The sequence below is a fragment of the Sturnira hondurensis genome, unplaced genomic scaffold (assembly GCF_014824575.4).
Source record: "Sturnira hondurensis isolate 20B ecotype Veracruz unplaced genomic scaffold, ASM1482457v3 Scaffold0007222, whole genome shotgun sequence".
NCBI lineage: Eukaryota > Metazoa > Chordata > Mammalia > Chiroptera > Phyllostomidae > Sturnira > Sturnira hondurensis.
In genome coordinates this window covers 318,890-338,027 of record NW_028079853.1, presented here as the reverse complement: position 1 = coordinate 338,027, position 19,138 = coordinate 318,890, and the positions used below count along the sequence as shown (strand labels likewise).

The 19,138-nt window shown below is 49.3% G+C and overlaps 1 protein-coding gene across 4 annotated transcripts in view; it reads right to left on the bottom strand.

Moving 5' to 3' along the window:
• The window catches only part of MYLK (myosin light chain kinase), a 192,266-nt gene that overhangs the window by 2,829 nt on the left and 170,299 nt on the right, over positions 1-19,138 (bottom strand). For all 4 annotated transcript variants that reach the window (XM_037051461.1, XM_037051460.1, XM_037051462.1 and 1 more), the window contains 4 exons: positions 10,443-10,595; positions 7,768-7,891; positions 1,920-2,049; positions 373-504 (listed from right to left, as the gene is read on the bottom strand). In XM_037051461.1, the coding sequence (XP_036907356.1) occupies positions 373-504; positions 1,920-2,049; positions 7,768-7,891; positions 10,443-10,595 (539 nt within the window). The remainder of the gene's footprint in view (positions 1-372; positions 505-1,919; positions 2,050-7,767; positions 7,892-10,442; positions 10,596-19,138) is intronic.

Here is a 19,138-nt window from a genome sequence, read left to right as displayed (position 1 = left end):
GAGGAACAGCAGAGCCATTACTCCACGTCCTGTGCTCTGGGCCAGCCTTCCTCAGGGAGCCTCTCATTCATTTCAGTAAGCACATTCCATAATCAAATATTATTGTTCATGACAAACCACTTTTAATTTGGGTCTAGTGGCTGATGTAAGTAAGTGAAACATTAAGTGTGCCCCTGGGGATGTCACTGAACGGCACTAACCTTCAGAAGGAGGAGTGGGGACATTGGGCCCACTCCCCCTGACCCAGTTTCCCTCACAGCCTGGCTGGTCCTAACTGCTCCCAGAACTGACGGCTTGCTCAGGGCACACAGTTGGGGCCCACCAGCCAGCCAGACCCCTTTTGTAGTTAAGGGAAGAACAGTTTCAACTTACCTTCAATCTTGCAGTCAAATCTAGCAGCGCTTCCCTCCACAACTTCTAAATCACGGATTGTCTTAGAGAAATAGGGTTTTACATGGGGCTTTTCCTCAGCAACAGCCTCCAGGAAGGCTTGGGAGACATCTCCTAGAAGACAGGGGAGGAGATGTGGCCATTCCTTGTTCTTTCCTCTTCCCTAGTTTAAAAAAGCTGACTTAATTTTTTTAAAGTAGCTCTAATTTAGCAAATAATGCATCTTAGAGGACTGAATCATCAGCACACCTTTCTCCTGGGGATAGGCTGGCCTGCTGCCAAATGGTTTTGGCAGAAGAGAAAACTGTGACCAAACTGGGGACATGCTTGGACTACCCCTTTCCCTTATGCTGACACATTGAAAAAAAGAAATAATCTTCAAAAAGGATTTTTGGCTGCATTTCATCCTGTTTCAGGATTCAGTCGAGGGTATCTAAGAAGGACAGAACCACACCAGCCTTTCTCATCAGTGTGCCCCTTTGCCCTCGCCCTGTAGCTGCACGCTCTTCCTTGCTCCTTAGCAAGGAGGAGCCAGGTCCTAGAGGCGTCTTTGACCTGCCAGTAGTTCTCGTTGCCTTGCTTACACTGCTTTCACAGCGTATGACAGCCAACAGGGATTTGGGGTTGGTCCAGGTAAAAACCAGGACTTGGAGGGGCTTCTGTATCCTCTCTCCTGATTCTGGCTATTTGTGGGTCATCTGGGAGCGGCAGGAATGGATCAAGAGGGACAAGACCCATGTGCTGCAGACTCTGTCCCTGCCACATCAGATCACGTGGCCTCACCAACACCGCCTTTGTGCCAAAAGGGATCTTGACTCAGCTTCTCATCTTTGGATACCAGGCAGCAGGGGGTGGAGGGGTGTCTCTGGCCAAACAAGACACCTCCAAAAGGTAAGGGCCAGACCCTGCATGCATCTGATGCAGGAAGAGGCAGAGGCATTTACCGAGGAGATGGACAGGGCAGCATCTCAAAGCCAGTGGGCAAGTAAGCAACCCCACTGGTCTCCAGAAGAAGCCCTTCCAATCACAGCCCACCCAGCTCAAATGACATGCTTCAGCATCATAAAAAATGCCAAATGAATATGGAGTATATGAGTTAATTTTGTTTAAAAGGAAAACACAGAGACTGAAAAACAGGATACTTTAAAAAAGTACACTACTATATATGATTTAAGTTTTATGGTTGCCTATTAGTATATACGAATAACTTTGGTAATGAGGAAGGAGAAAGCTTTTAATGAAGCCTTTGCTAATTCTTATGTAAAATACAGGTCAAAGAATAGTGGAGGTCATCTAGTTCTATTAGACAAATAATTACGTTCCCTCTGAAAATAGTTAAACCTAAGTTAAAACAATTAAAGACCAATCAATTGTCAGAGCAACCTAAAAGTATTGCTGAATTTAATCCTTGTACATTATATTATCAAAAAACAGCACCCCCCCAAAAAAAAACCTCAAAACGCCCCTCCTTCCCCCAGCCCTTCCTTTCTCCCCAGCTGGTTGGAGAAAATCTTCCTGTATTGTCTTACCTTCTGATTCTAGCTTTTCTGCATTGAGAGGGCTGGTTGGTGACCCTGTTGAGGACTTCCTGCCACTGAGCCCTGAGATCATTGCCATAGAGGACAGTCTTCCAATGGCTCTCACAGCATTGCCTGTTTTCTGGAAAAGAGACACTGGGATTGGATTCAGGCAGTGTCCCTGGTTCCCGCTGGGCAGTGGCGTGCAGGGAGGAGAGCCCGGCCCAGGAGAAGCAGCTGTCCGTGGAACGAGGGCTTCCCAAGTACCAAGGTTCTGCCAGAGAAGTGAGCCCAACCTTGCTCTGCTCAGCACTATCAGTGTGTCAGAAGATGTTCAGAGAATGGAATGGGGCCTGGAACCGATGTGTGCGTTAATGTGACTAAACAAGGTCAACATGAGACAAAAACCCTTTTCATACTGTGCTTCAACTCCCATAAAAGGGATAGTTTATATAAAGCAACTGCAGCTGAGACAGCTCCAAAGACTTATTGCTGGCGGGGCCCAGTGGTGCTGTTTCTCGTAAAACAATGCTAGTGGTAGGATTTTAATTGGTCAAGAAAATAGTGACTACAGATCCCACAGGTCCTCATACAAGGAGGGGGTGCAGAACATACTATTGACCTTGTGCAAGTCTTTTAACCTCTTTGGGCTTCAGTTTTCTTCTCTGCATAGGGAGCGGGTTGGACAAGACCTCCAAGGTCTCATGTAGTTCTGTTTATGATTCAGATACTTAAGAGATTTTGAGAAGCAGTCTGGCTGGCCCCTTTACAAGTCTATGAATGCACAGTAAAGTTCTGAAGGGGTGTTCTTCCCCCATGTACACCCAGGCATCAAAAAGAAGCACCCAAAGAAATGCAAAGCAATGGCATTTTGGTTTCCTGAGTCGAGGCACCTTGGGAGTGGACAGGATTTCTGCTGCAAAGGAGGCCAGAACTTCAGATGAAAATTGCTCTGCAGTGTGAAAATTCTACCAAGCATAGGATTTAGGTCAAGAAATCTCCAATAATACAATGTGTCTATGTTTGCCACCTTTAATTAAAGTTTCTCACCCCTTTTCTAAGGTCAATGGAATGACTAAGATAAGAAACTAAAGCACAATCAACTCCTCCCATTGCTGCACCCAAAGCATCTTCAGGCACCTAGAAGCTGTGCACCCAGAGCACATGTCAACGTAGGCTGGCTGCTGAGTGAGTAAGGACACCGGCAAACGGCTTGTACTCACGCACTGGACTCAAACTGTGCCAAAGCTATTTCCTTCCTGAATTAACATCATACACCCAAGTATTTCAGTAAAGCCTCACAATTCTAGATTAGCTGAAAAGCCAGTATGTTTCAGTTAAAAGATTATTTCGAAAGTGAAGAATTTCAGGCCACTAAGGAACCATACAGAAAAGTGTGTGTGTGGTTTAAGTGGTGGCCTACTGCTGTGACCATGCTATCCTGTTGCAAGCTATTTTCATGCACTTTGGACAGATATTTCTTCTGTCCGCTGGCCATCCACCTTCTCAAATACATCACTGTGTGGTGTGGGTAGATTCTGGCCCTCTAGTCACTATGGTGAAACTTGGTCACTCAGAACAGAACCCAGAACCCAGGAAGCCCCAGGGGGAGGTGATGAATGGGGAAAGGAGGTGAGAGATGATGATGGGCCAACTTAACTCCGTGTAGAGGCAACGGGCCCTGCAGAGAATGAGGCCAGCTGAAATCTTGCATGCTCTTCTGGAGGAGGCTGTGACATTGGTCTGTTTGTTGTGCTAGCAACAGTGTTGAGAGACCCAGCTCTTCCCGTGGTAGCTTCCCTGGACCTCAGGAACGCGTAAGAGGTGTAAGAGAGGCAGCTGTCTGTGCGGAGTCAACACCAGGCTACTTCCTAATCAGCCACACTCTGAGTCTGCCCTTCTCTGTTTCCTTTATCCAATACAGATTCGTTTGCCCTGGCCAGGAGTATCTAAACTAAGAGAGTCTGATGCCTGTGTGACCTTGTGCAAGTCAGTTTCCATCTCTGGGCTTCATGTCCTGGAACCAGAAGATTCAAATCTTCCTGCATCTCTAGTCTCCTACAGAAAGCGCAGGATCCACACTTGTGAACATGCGGCAGGGAACGCCCACCTGGAGCCCCTGGGCTCCCTAATTCCAAACACCCGATTGTAACTGACAAGGACTGTCTTCACTCTGCTGTGGAATTACGAAGTCTTTCCTCTTCTATTAGCAAAATGACTAATAGGAAGTTACCAGAACAAGGCAAATCAAAGAGTTATGATGTTTTTGAGGCTGCAAATTCACATTAACAAATAGAGCATACATAAGGGGAAATTCTCCATCAGATGGTCCAATACAGCATATAATTTCTAAAACGGAGAAATGTAAGATGTGCTTAATAAGGAAAAAAGTTAAAATAAATTATGATTGGATTCAGTTGAGGGTATCTAAGAAAGACAGAACTCTGATCCAAAGATTGGATCAGAGTCCAATCTTTGGAAACTGATTTATTTAAAAAATTGGTAGGGAAGTCATTTGTCAGAACTGGAAAAGGAATATATCAGTGTGTTCTAATCTTCCAGTTTCATGCCTTTGAGCTGAAAATTGGTTACTGTTTTACTTGATCAAGACCTTTGGGAATTTTTGGAATATCAGGACAGTGATGTTTCGATTTTCTAAGTTCCACCCTTGTTTTGAGGACGCCCTTTTCTTGTTTGAGGCCAAGCCTGGGTTGCTGCATTCCAAGAAGGTAGTGTGTGTGCTGGCCTCTCTGCTGCAGCAGATTCCCTCCCCTGGGAGAGCCATCAGGGACGGCCACTGAGCCTGTGTGCCCAGGACTGAAGGGCTTCTCGGGATAAGGGTCTTTCAGTGCTAACGCTGAGTCATCCCCTGGCAAACAGGGCAAGCTGGTTACCTGAGAGCCAACCAGCCATCATAGACCCTATAAACACCAGCAGCCCCAAGATTAGGGTTTCCTGTGAGAAGTGCATGATACCCAAATGTGATTGTCAAGTGTACCCTGTGCTTTACTGCACCCAAAGCTTTCCCCTCCATGGCCCTTGGGTCCATACTGCTGGGGTGTTTGCAGTTCCCAGAAAATGAAGATGATTTCCCATGGGTCTCCACATTCCCAGTCCTTCGCTTCTGGTTTTGCATGCAGAAGCCCTGCTATCCTGTTCAACTTGCCCACCCTCAGTGCTACTCACCAGCGCATCATTTAAAAATTCTTTTAATATAAATGAAAGATCATACCCTCTTTCAGAATAACTTCATTCTAAGATCAAAATATGATTAATCCTCTCTATAAGCCCTCGTGTATAGGCATTTGATTCTGTGTTACTTCCTTCCTCCTGGGTCTTTCATGAACAACATACCAGAATGATAATGAGGAACCAACCTTCTTATGCATCTGTAGAGCATTCTGGGCTACCTGGGCCTGCCCTGCTCCCTTCCCTCCACCACAGTCCGCCCCGCTGTTCTGCTCCACCGCACCCTGCCCCGCCACACAGACCCTCACGGCTCTGACAGGGAGCCCCCTTAGGAAAACATTTTCCTGAGGAAGCAATGGAACACAAGATGGTCAGAAGCAGTGGAACTATCCCCAGAGAAATGATTCAGGGACATTGTGGGTCGAATGAGATTTTGTGGTCTACTTTTGTGAAACCTAGCCACTGTTTTTGTGAAAAAACCATTTCCAAATCCTGCCACCTATATTAAAATAACTGTAAAATTCCTTCTCTGAATTCTGCCCTTTTCTTCCAGAAATTCTACCCTTTACTTCCAGAAAACCCTATGACTAATAACAGTGTAAACCAGAAAAAATTTAAGTGATTAAAATATCAGCACAAATTACAGTTCCTGACCCATCTGACTAAAAAATTCCATTTGCTCTATGTCCCATGCCCTTATCTCTCCTCCATGCCTGCACGAGATGGGTTCACCAGCGGATGTGTCCATGCTTGCAGAGAGCCTGACCCACATACCAGGGCGAGAAGGCTGCCCCTTAACCCATGGCCTCATCCCAGCAAAGTCCCTCTGAGGACTGCCCCGCCCCCACCCAGCCACCCTATCTGCTACAGAAATACCGCTATTTCTTGGAGACCTGTTGGCCATAGGGTCATTAATAAAGTCAACCTTTGATTTTTGGGGACCCTGTTTGGTTTGTAAGATTATTTGCTACTTGCCCTGGCTGTGTAGCTCAGTCAGTTACAGTGACATCCTCATATACCAAGGCTGCAGGTTCAATCCCTGGTCAGGGTATACATATAAGAATCAAACAATGAATGCATAAATAAGTGGAACCAAAAAAAAAATCAACACTTCTCTCTCTGGCTCTTTTTTTTTCCTCTCTCTCAAAAAAAGAATATTTGCTACTCTGATATCATTGGATCCTAATGGCACTGGCAGACGTATTTCAACTCACCGGGCACTTGAGGGATGCTGGGAGATCCACCCAAAGCCTTCGCACGGGGTGGGGGTGGGAATCAAGAACGGGCGCACGCTGTGAGGGTGTGCTGGAACGCGGGATGGCAGTCCCTGACACCTGCCCACCCAGAGCCTCTCCTCTGTCTCCACTCCTGCTCTCCAGCTTCGTGTGCTGTTGTACTTTATGAGGGAGCTGTGGTTTAGTCATCCTGGCAATTACCCATGTCCCAGTTGCCCCTAAAACAGTGACTTCCTTTTTCTCTGCCAACATAGGCCAGTCTAAGTGCCCTAGGCCCCCACCTGCCCAGCTAAAAGATTCTGCTCCCATCAGGTCAACATAACCAGGTGGGGCTCAGTTCCTGTGCCTTCTGCCTCTGCTGTCATGCCCTCGTCTGTGTTCCAGCCCATGTTCCAGGGCCAAGTTCAACCTCTGGCCCTGGCAGCATTTCCTCACAACCACATGCGAGTCTGGTGTGACTGGCTCCATTCTCCTGTCCACACTCACGTATACGGCTATGGAGAGCTATACTGATAGTTTATAATTCTTGGTGGGTGTAATGTCCTTTTATGTCTATTTGCTTTAGTTCCTCCATTATAATATTCATTCCTTGAATATAGAAACCATGTACTCTTCAGGAGCCTAGGAATTTTATAACACTAATAGTGGTAGTAAAATTAATACAGTAGATGATAAGTTCTCTATGGTTTCCAAAGATCATTTTATCCATCTGCTAACAACTGAAGGCAATTTTTTATCATTGTTAAGACTGCTTCGGAGCCAGGCTCTGGGTTTGAATCCTGTCTTTCCCACTTGCTACTAGTGATCCCAGGTGCCTTTCCTAACCTTTCTCTGCCTAGTTTGTTTGAAAAGTGGGGATAATATAATATCTACCTCTAGGATTAAGACAATGCATATAAAGTGCTTTGAATGTTTTCTCACACACGGCCAGCTCTCCACAAATATTAGTTACTGGTGTCATTTTTGAACATGTGCTATGTGCCAGGCAATGTGCTAAAGGCCAGATGAAGATTATTCATATAATTCTCACAGCAATGCTGTGATATTGGTATTGCCCCCACCTGACAGACAAGAAAACAAAGGCACAGCAAAGTTAACTCACTTGCCTAAAGACACACAGCTAGTAACATACACTCTCTCTAAAGGGCAGGGCCATGATGTAGGCCACCTTCCCCCTTCATCACAGAGGAATGTGGGAGCATGACACTACCTTTAAGGAGATCAGAGTGCCCAGGGTTGCCAGGTGGTCTGAATGGTGACATTGCTCATCCTAGCTCCAAGACATAGAATGTCAGTCTTGGTCCCAGACTACTTCAGAAACAGATTTAAACATTTTTGGAGTTTGGAGTAAGGCTGGGGCAAGTTGGGAACGAGGATGGCTTGAAAAAGGTAAATATGAGGAGCAACATTCCAGTCCAGAGTGACTGTCTCATTACCTGCCATTTCCTTCTTGCCATGTACTTTTTCATCCGGTCCTTGGAGAGCTTCTTGGCCTCCATGTTCTTGGTGTCTTTCATTAGCCATGGATGCTGAAGGCACTGGGTGCAGTTCAGGCGGTTTCTGATAGAGGCAGAGACCAGAAGATTTCTAAGCAGGAGGAGACCTTGGAGATGGCTAGTCAGATCAGAAATGGGAGGACATGGGGCCCTAGTCCTACAGGGAAGAGCCCAGGGTTCTGCTCCCAGTCCATCCACTATGACCAGGGTCATGTGCTCCTGGCTCTTTTCCTCTCTTGTCCTGGGTTACAGACCAGACATAGAATAGGTTAGGGTTAAGAAGGCTAACTTCCAAGTAAGGAACTGGAGCCTCATGACCTGTTCTTGGGGTCTAAGAAGGGTAAGTGCTGGAAGGCAAACATGTCTGGGAATGGCTGGCACTACATTCCAGGGTGGGGTCATTGCGCTGATCACATGGGAGTTGGTGGCTAAGGAGACCTCTCTGTGTGGTGGAGGGGTCACCCCCTCAAGTGAAACATTAAGGCCTGAATCCTTGAGAATCCCTAAACTCTTGGGTCTTATGTTGAGGCTGAGTATCAGGTTTTTTTTTCTGTTAAAACTCAAGGTGCTATGTCCTACATATAACCTATACATTATGACAACCTTAGAACCCACTGAAACTCATTTAATCTTTTTGAAAACTCTGGGAATCCAGAAACATTTTGGGGGCATCTCCTTAATTATAATAGGACTAATAAAGCCCAAAGAACCAAATGTTAACATACATAGTAAAATCAGCATAAGTAAATTTGCTAAGAACAGCAAAATGTAGCGATCTTTAGAAATAGGGATGATGAATGATTTTGATTTTATTATATTCAATTTTCTATCATTTACATATATTACTTTTATAATAGAAAAACATTTAAAAAAGGGCTGATAGAGGAAGAGTTTTGGTTGAAGAAACTTGCCAAATTTAAGAGTTTGTGGGAATCTAGTGTCTTGATCTATTTGAAATCAGTTTTTTGGTGAGGACATTTTATAAGCATAGAGGGGCCAACACAGCTCATTGAATTCATTCAAGGTCAGATGAGGAAATAGGGTGTACACATAGTACCTCATTTACCAAATCTCCAGTGAGTGAGGCCATCCTTGGACCAGAGTCATTGGGAGAGAGGTTCGCATTTCTCTGAGGCACCTTGGGAATGGGGATCCCTCGCGCTGGAAGGGATTCTAGACGCACCACAGGTTTCCCTGAGGTTGTGCCTACTTCTGACACAAAGACTGCGACGGAAACCACTGGAAGACCTCCCGTCGGGGAGTGTGGGAGGTAGCCTCGGGAGGAGCGGCCCGACATGGCTAGAGGACTGAGAGGTGGGCAGCTGACCAGAGCACCAGACGGAACCACGCAGAGACCCTCCAGCACTGCCCCCTCAGCAACTGCGCTCTCCTGTCCCCGGCAGGATTTCTCCGGGGGGGGGGGGGGGTGGGAGCAAGACGACCAACAGCCTGATGGAACCTGTGGGTCCCATGGCTGGGGCAACACCTAGGCTACTAAGTCACCTGGTGATAGCAGAGCCTCCTGCCTGCCGCTGAAGTTGGGCTGCCCCTCCCTTTCTCATCCTCTGTCATACCGCCTAATTCAACACTACTCTTCTGGGGCAAAGCTTATAATTGCTTCTTATTGCCAAATTCACTCCTTGGGGCCTGGGAGGCAGGCTCTGCCTCATCTGGCCACCTACCGAGTGCATGGGAAGCCCAACAGGCCAGCTGCTCTCAACTGATACCCCCACTGCTCCCTTCCCCTGGGGTGAGTCTGCTCTCCCTACACTCACACAGACCTTAGCACCCTCCTGATTTAACTTAGCTGGTTCCCCTCCAGGTGGGTCCTTATCAATGAATCCTGTGTTAGCCACACTCAAGGCTTCCTGCAACCTCCCCTCCTCAGCCTTGGGCTCCTCTGCAGCTTCAACCTCCATTCTTCTTTCAAGGAAATACTTACCGAATGCCTCTGCATCTGACCTTCCCTCACGGCCTTTTCCTGTGCACCTGCACACACTGGCCTCCCACTTTTCACAGCTGTTTGATATATTCACCCCCAGCCCACAGGCCAGAAAGTGGAAGTGCGAACCTCACAGGCTGCACTGTTATGCGGGGATGCAGACAGAGCCAGGAGGGGGCTGAGCCCGGTGCTCTGGGATCACAGCCTAACTTTGGCCAGTGGGAGAAGGTACCTGACCATATTCAGGAGGTAGTTCTTAAATAATTTAGGTATGAAAAGCACCAAACCCGGAGAGTCTGGAAATATGATCAGGCCCACAAACAGGATCCTTCTCGTGCAACCCTGAGGAGGGGCTGAGTTTCAGCGGGGTTTCTACAGGCCACAACGGTGCCCAGAAAATAAAGGGGACTGTCATTCATACACCACAAGCAGCTGCTCTCCCCATAGCACGTGGCTAAGTGCTGCTTTTCAAGTGAGGTTCCGGTGTTTCCAAAGCCAAGTACAATGTCTGGCACTGGGGAGCAGAGAAAGACCCCTTCCCTTCCCCCCACACTCACAATGCCCACCCCCACTCAGGTGCAGAGGGGCCCACAACAGGCAAAGGAAACCCCTGCCTTCAGACACTCGTCAAGTGAGTAGAGAAGCTGAAAAGATTGAAATCTCATCTCATTACTTCATGTCTTTCTTCAGCAAGTTGCTAATAAAATCTTTGGCATCATCAGAGATCTCATCGAAGGCTTCGTCATCGAAGTCCCAGGTGGCAGAGGTAACGTTGGCTAAGGTTTCATTGTCGTTGTCACCCATGAAGGGGGAAAGTCCACTGACCCTGGGAGAGAAGAGCAGGAGAGCAGGTGAGTTTGGGGGGGCTGGGTGGCAGGGTAGATGACCCCTCTAAGTAAGTGCTAACTGAGGTCAAAGGTGAGGGCCAGCAAAAGCCCCGCACCCTAAAATGCCCTTGTGCCTGGCCCTCCTCCTGCCTGGGGAAAGAAGAGAGGATGTGGCCCCCTGGCTCCTGCAGCCCGGCCTCTCCTCCTGCTCACTGCTCTCCTGCGGCGCCTCCTGCACCTGGACATCATCTGTCTGTGAGGCTGGGGCCGAAAAAACTGACTGCACTTTGGGACGTCCACAGTACACAGCATGGCCCCTCCTCCCCGTCTTCTGTTCTTCCCCAAAGTCCAGGCTAGAGCTTGGCTGCACAGAACCTTCTCCAAGGCCCCTGTGCTCCTGCCCCCTCACAGGGATGGTCGAGTGGTGTCAGCGCCTGCCACTGCGCCTGTTGGTTCCTGCTCTGGTCAGCAGCAGGCACACACGGGCGCTCGGGCAGGTAGATGAATGGGGGACTTGGCGTCCCCAGTGTGGGTTTAGCTGTCTGTCTACACTCAGTGCACTGAGGCATTGAGGCCAGACCAGAAAGCTTCCATAAGAGGTGCCGGTGGAGGAAAGAGCACAGGCTGTTCATTCATGGGTGACCCTGGACAGTTCCCCTAAGCGCTGTGTCACGGATTCCCCTCCTCTGCAAAAAGGAGGTCCCACTACTTAACCCCAGCGTGGTTGCCACTTCTGCCTCTCCTTTTTTGTTCCTGCTCCTTCTCCTCCATCATCACCATCACGGCAGCAAACATTTATGAGACATTTCCTCTGTGCCAGGCACTGGACAAAAAGACTAAAATAGATGAACTCACTCAATCTTAACATCACCATATAATGCCAGTGACTCATTAGTGTGTTGAACAGATGAGGAAACTGAGGCACAGAGTGACATTAAGTAACTTGCCCCAGGATTCACAGCCAGTGAGATGTGAACCAGGTATTACAACCATGGAACCAGCTCAAACTAGTCCAATCCTGTTTAACAAGATACTGAGTTGCTTCTCAGAGACAACAGACTAAAACCCCATGCCATGCAGCCAAAACATGCACAGAGGAGAGAACTTTGACCTCCAGCTGCTCCTGGAACTAAAATCCCCACACCCACCGCCAGACACACGTGGATCCAAAGGACTGGGACTGGATGGAACTTGAATGCCAGAGCCTTTCGCAAGCGAATTGCCGGTTGCCAAGAAGATGCAGCGCTGGAGCCCCTTCCAATAAATGGCCAAGTTCCAAGGTCTTCAATTAAAACTTGCCCCAGCAGCGCTTCTGCATAACTGTTCCCCTAGTCCCTTAAAAACCCTCAACTTAGTCCAGTGAGCAAGATGGTTTTGCAGCATTACTAAGTCTCCCATCTTCTCAGTTGCTGCCTTCTTGATCAATAAACCCGTCCTTAGTCCAAACTGACGTTTTGAGTTTTGGCTGTTCAAAGCATTGGGCACATGAACTTGGGTTTGGTGACAGCACCTCTAAGCCTGAATCCTAACTGCCACTTTATACGAACATCTGTATGACGACGAAGTGAGTCCGAGTGCGCAGACCCGCACAAGGCCTGGTCTTCCGGAAGGAGCTGGGTGCCTGCCCCAGATACTATCCTTTTTCTCTGTGTACTTCATCCCCACTGCCTCACGGACGTGTGGTCTCAGGAATGACTCATTTGCCCATAGCTATGTCAAATAAAATTCAAAGGGTAAAATATTTCAAAGATGAACAGAACAGCTTTATGGCTTATTGGCCTCACCTCTCACTTCTGAGCACTTCACTGTCCCAGCAAGTGTCCTCGCTCCACCGCCCTGACCTAGGGCCGGCCTCACAGCCGTGCAGAGCCCCACCCTGGCATGGGCCCCATCGGGGCTCAGTGTTCCGCTGCTGTCATCTTGAACTTCTTGATAATGTTTGAACAAGTCACCCCACCATTTCACTGTGCACTGGGCCCCACACATTGTGTAGCTGGCCCTGCCCTGGCTCCACCTGAGCCCCATGAGAGATGCCCGGGGTGTGCATGCCATCCGCCTCCCAAGTTAGGGCTTCACTACTGTCCCTTCTCCCAGGTCTTTGTGAACTCACCATCACACACAACAACACAAACCCTTTCGGAGCTGTTTGGGAAATTCAAGAGGCCTCAGCTTATGAAATTCACCTGTACCTGAAGACTGAGTTTTGTAAAACAAAGCCTGTTGAAATACAGTGAGAAAACCTTGACAAGGAAGGTACCCTCTGGTAAAACCTTTTGTAAACAGAAGAAAGCTGTTGTAATGTGAATTATCTCACCCCAATCAATAGGTTTAAGTTTTGATAACAGAGTGTTATGGATGGCATTAAAATATCTTAAAGTGAGACACTGATTTATGTTTGAAGAATGCTTGGAGATCATCCTTTGCAGGCACATTGCAGTGGGGGAGGGTGGGCGTTACCCGCTGAGGCCCCCCCAGGCTCCCCTTCTCACATCAAGGGCACTGGGCTAGAATTCCCAGCGGCTCCCAGCTTTCCTGTCTTTGAGATCTTGTGCGGCCTGTTAAAAAAGGTAATAACAGGCCCCAAATGGACTGATTTGCCCTCACAACATCAAACCAAGATTTAATTGTAACTTCAGCCACTTCCAGAAATGCAATCTTTACACTGTCCATCCGAAACTTCTTGATTAGCCCTGCAGGATGGAAGCCCTGCTGGCCCCTTCCCCCGCAACACAAGAGGACCAGCCCTGAGTCAATCCTTTCCTCTCTGTTGCTATGACTTTGCCCCACCCTCCTTCTGCCTAAAAACCCATTTCATACATCCGCTGGGAGCATCTCCATGGGATGCTGGCCAATTTCTGAGCTGTTCAATAAACTCAGTTTGCTCTTGCCATTTATTCCATTGAATTCTTTTCGTTGGCAGACCTAGGTTAGCCCTATCAAGAAGCAGCCTGACTCTTGCTTGTCAGCCACCTGCTTCCTTCTGCTTTTACATTTTCCATTTGAGACACAGAGGGGGAACATCCCGCGGCACTCCACAAAATTGCAGAAAAGCAAACAACCCTGCTGTGGAATGCCGAAGGTCCCCTTCTGCAACCCTCCTTTCCTAATTAGGAACTGTAATCCTGCGAAGATAGGCCTTAATCTCCGTCCTGTTCACAGCCAGGGAGCGCCTCCTCACCTCTGGCCTCTGGCGCTCCTCTTTCCTGGCCGCCCATCCATCTGACACACCCTGGCTGGCGCCCGGCCTGCCTGAGCTCCTCCCCACCTCGCGCCCGCCCCTGCCGTGCTCTCCCCCATTAACGGGTATGTCTCTAAAATAAAACTTGGAATAGGTGCAGAGCACGATGACAAAGAGAGTGTTCTAATTTTAGTAATGCTGTTTCTGGGGGGTGGGATTTTACAAATTTTTTTTAACTTTCTCCTTTGAACTTTTACTTTACTGCCAGGATTTACAAAAGGATCATGCATCTTTCTATTTTAAAAAATTAACCTAATAACAAACAGAATAAACTTAGCATTAAAGACTGAACCACTCACCTCCCTTCCTAGTCTCACCTAGTTTTTAACTGAAGGGGATCAGCGTATACTACTCCAAAATACCGCATAATGATTGTTTTGAGCTAAAGGCAATAGCTCTCTGTCCTCCCTCTTTCTGTGTAAAAGCCGGACATATCCTTGGCTGGTGTGGCTCAGTGGATTGAGCACCGGCCTGTGAACCGAAAGATGACCAGTTTGATTCTCAGTCAGGGCACAGGCCTGGGTTGCAGGCCAGGTCCCCGGTTGGGGGCGTGCTAGAGGCGAACACACACACATTGATGTTTCTCTTGCATATTGGTGTTTTTCTCCTCTTTCTCCCTCCCTTCCCCTTATCTGAAAATAAGTAAATAAAATCTTAAAAAAAATAAATACAAGCAGGACATAAATGTCTCTTTGTTAAAGTGACATTCATAAATTTCCATTTGTAGAGAAGACTCTTACATGCATAACAAACTTGCTACACAGCCCTTACTTACCATACATTTCCTAGGACCTTCTCAAACTTAACCCTTCCAGAAATGCCAAGCCCCTTTTCCTTAGTCTAGCTACTTCTCTACAATTTATCACTTTTTGTTAAAGTATTATATAAGCTTCAAATTCTAAATGCCTCCTTGAGTCATGGTTCTTTATTGCTTATGCATATGTACATAATTAAATCTGTTTTTTTCTTTTGTCTCTCTGCCTTTTCTCAGTTTGATTGGTGGTCTCCCACTACCGAACCTAACAGGCGAGAGGAAAGTATTTTCTTCCCCAACATAACCAATGGATTTATCTGGTTTTCACAAATTGTAATCAGTGTAGACACGTTCTTGGATGCTCTTTTTCTTCGCTTGACATGGTCTTTCAACAGTGTATACAGAGTCTTTGGGTTCATTTTCAATGGTCAAATACTAGTCTGTGTGCTGATGCATCACAAAGGCCATGACTGCAAGGTCTTCTAAATTCTTCATTCTTAATACCTCACTGCAGCAAAACTTGGCCCGGGCAGTCGGGTGCTGAGGCCTGTTCTGCTCACAGGGCACAACGGCAAGAGAGAGAAGGGTGCAGACATGCTTCCTGGACTACGCTTTCTCCATAGTGCTTGCCAAGCAGCAAACAGATGGCCCCACTGGATGAATGATCAGGGCACCCCATATCTGCTAGCAGCGCTATTGAGTGCATAGAAGGGGTTTGTCTTTGATCCCAGGTTAGTCTGCAAGCACTGAAGTGTGTTGGGGGATTTGAGAGGGTGGGCAGGTCCCATAGGAAGAGCTGGCATCATATTGTGCACTGGCCTAGGAACCAGAACGCCAGGGTTTAGTCACGCTAACCACGAGCCAAGAACCTGGACAATAGAACCTGCAGGTGGTGGTGGGCCTGGTGTTGGCATGGGGTGCCGGAAGGCCACAGGGGCTGGAACCAGAAACCATGTCTGATCACCAGTGGAGAGACAGAGCAGCCCTGGGTGCGGCTACCGGAACCCTCTGAAGAGCCCTGCATTTAAACCCATCTGAGTAGGTACCCGAAACTCGGCCACTGGGACTTCTCCCCTGTTCACAGCTGCTGTTCCCAGGAGGTAGACTGGATGGGGACGGCTCTGGCTCTGGACCGTGGTGGGTGGCCAAGAAAGGAGCAGAAATGGGCAGTGTGTTGCTGCACCCAGTTAGGAAGATGGTTGGGAGGAGGAAGCAGAGCAGTATTTGCTCTTCTTCTTGGTTTAGGGGAGGAGAGAGAGAGAAGGAATCCTGGAGTAGGCTGAAGGCAGGGCACTGAGAAGGGTGTCGGTGTCCCCAGGGCAGAGAGGGAACAAGTCCTCAGGAGACAGAGGAGAGGGAGGTGGGAGAGGGAAGGAAGTCAGGAAGAAGTTGGGGCTTGGACTCGCCTCCACACTGAAATGTGGCCTAGAGCCCTCCTGCCCACCCCCCGCCCCCGCTAGAAACCAAACAGGCATTTCTAACACCAGGAGAGTCTCCAGGACGTTCACAAGATCGACTGTCCGTCTTTGCAGTCAAGGGTGAGAGGGCAGGGGGCCCACAGACTTACTTGCTGCATCTCTTCTCTGCCAGGAAAACCCAGGCAGGCGGTGGGGCCAGGAGCCCAGGGCCAGGGCAGGCTCTGCCCTGACCTCCCCCAGGGCTCTGAGGAGGAGTTCCTCCAACTCCACCGGGGAAATCCACGGAGGCAGCGCTGGCTGCGTAGGAGGCGCTCACCAAACATCCCCAACTCCCTGGCCACTCCACCTCTCACTGGCTCCGGAAAGGAAGTGGAGGGGTGGGGAGGAGGTTTTGTGGCACAAATGTGGAAGGTGGTCCTGACAGGGACTGTCAGACGGCAAAGCTCCAGGGGCAGACGGTGCACAGGGCGCCACAGAACTTCTGGTGCAGCAGCAGCGGCTTCAGATTTGGGCGCAGCCGGGACTGAAAGGATCTGGCTGGCTGCAGCTGCTGTTTTCGGCACCACGTGCTCTGCGGAGAGCCCCAGCTCTGGAGGGGAGCTGCCAAACCTCAGTCCCGCATGTGAGAGCCAGTGGGAGAAAGTCCCAGAGGGCGGAGCGGCCCCCAGGGATGGCTGCTGGAGCCAGGACCCTGGGGAGCCCCCCCCTCCCCCCGTGCAGGGCTGAACTGCCACACGCCCCTCCCCTCCCCAAGGCCCTGCCTAGAGAACGTCAGGCTGGTGCCCCACTCATCAAAATCACCTTCTCTCCATTTCAAAAGCTCTCCCCTATTTCTTGGTCTTAGCTTTAAAAATAATCAAGTAAACAATAGAGCTTATTATCCAAATTACTATGTTCTTCCAGTTAAAAGAATTTTCACTTTAAAATAAAACGCTTTTATGACTTAGTAATTCTGGTTCTAGATTATATAAATCCAACAGAAATGCATAAATACACCCACTAACACACACATACCAGAATACTTGCAACACCCCCACGTGGAATCTATTCAAAAGCCCGTCCGCGTAGACCGGACACAAGTGGGATGAGGCTCCCATAGAGGACAGCACCGCGAAGGAGCCGACTGCAAGTACAACGCCGAGCAAAAGAAGCCAGACGTGTCTTTCTGCATGACTTTGTCTACAGCAAGTTCGAGGATAAGCACAACTAAGGCATGGCGTTAGGCATGGGATTACGGTTACATCTGGAGGGATAGCAACTGAGGGGGGCACTAGGAGGGTCCTGGGGGCCCCGAGTGCATTCGGTGTAGGATCTGGGTGTGGGTCACACAGCTAACTGTGTTGGCTGTGAAATTGTACTGAGTGGTCTCCCCACTGCTCTGTCCCTGACCAGCAGGGAGACCAGAGGCCTGAGTGTGCCTAGGACTGTCCTCACTTTAGCACTGATGGTCCTGCATTCTGGGACACTTGCTAATCCTGGGTAAACTGGGGTGGCTGGTCGCCCTCTTGGACTGTGGGGCCCAGACAGCCACGTGGGATTCTTGGGCCCTGGTCATGGCCATGCCAAATGAAGATCAGATCCCCGCCTACTCCCAGGTTTGTCCTGAGGATTAACAAGAGCCCATGTGAAAATCCGTGGCTACAGATGATCTCAGTTCCACGTAGTGGGAAAACTGATGGAGTCAGTGAGGCAAGTCTCCTGACGTCTGCAGAAGGACTCAGGGGCCAAGCCGGAACCCAGGTCAGCTGGGTCTGAACAGAGTAAGACCTTTCCTCAAAATTCATGGGTCTCCCTCCGGACCCAAGATCCAGTGCGAGCATCGTCCAGCCCAGGGCATCCCCTGGAGGGGCAGCCTGGACCCCAAGGCCCTGCTCTTCCTTATTCACCAAGGAGCTAGGACTCTAGATTCAGGCGCGGTTTTCTTAATGCGTCAGCACCCTTTTTCCTGGAACAGGGCTGGAGTAGGGAGAGGCAGGGCCCTCCTGCCCGGGAGCTTCATCTTCTCTGCCGCTCTGGGGCAAGTGATGGGGGTGGGGGTGACATTGGGTAGGGAAGAGGATGACTCTCTGGGGTACAGAATCCACGGTACAGGTTCAACTGGGGCGGGCTGTGCTAACAGGCCACAGTGAGAGTAACACTCCTGAGCATGTGAAAGAGCCACACTGCGCAAAAAGTCACTGTGCTTTGGCCAAAGCTTTCGTAGCAGTGGTTCCCGGACCTGGCTGTGTAGCAGAGTCACTGACAGACGTTTCCCACATGGGGTCTGAAGACCTCAGGGGTCTAAGAAAGTGTTTGTGCAGGTCCTCCTCATAGTTTCTATGAAAACAATTTTTCCTTTTGCTTTAACAATAAGCCTTTTTTTTTCCCCAAAATGAATGCATGCATGGCTACACCTTCTGGGTCACCATTCCATAACGTTGTGTTGCCACACAAGTTCAGGGGCTGCCTCTGAGGCCAATGGCTTTCTGCAGCCTGGGGCCTCAGAGATTAAACCAGTGAGACCCCACCAAAAGGGTGTGTCCTAGAGCCTGGCACTGCGAGTGTGGCCCTTGGGCCGGCGCTCGGGCAACCCGGACCCTGCTGGGAACGTGGGTTCTCGGGTACCCCAGATCCGAGTCCGACTCTGAGATCTAAGAAAAGGCCTAGTGACTCCTGTCTATCCCTGTTCGTGAAGCACTGGTCCAGATCACTGACCCTCTTCTTCTCTAGCCTGGGGACCTGAAATGGCTGTGAATCTCCACCCGACTTGCCGGTTCTGACTGTGTTGGCCGTCAGCCTCGCTGGGGTCTCCGTCATCAAAAGCGCTGGCTAATCAGTCCACATGTGAGACTCGGAGATGAGGTTGGCAGCTGGGGCCCCTCTGCAGTGAGGATGGGGTGCTGCCCTCTGAAACCATGACGACGCCCACAGGAGATGTGCACCTGGGCTCCCTCCCTCCTGCCCTGTATCCCTACCCACACCAATGAAGGCTATCACATGGTACCTGCGACATTGCCACCCTCCTGACCAAAGGCCCCAGGCTGGCCAGCATCAGGGATAGTGGGGGGCCCGGAGGCAGATCCTGGTGTGTGGGGCTGGATGCTCCCACGGCAGTTTGAAGTGGGCGGCTGACCTCCTGGGAGCGCAGGAAGA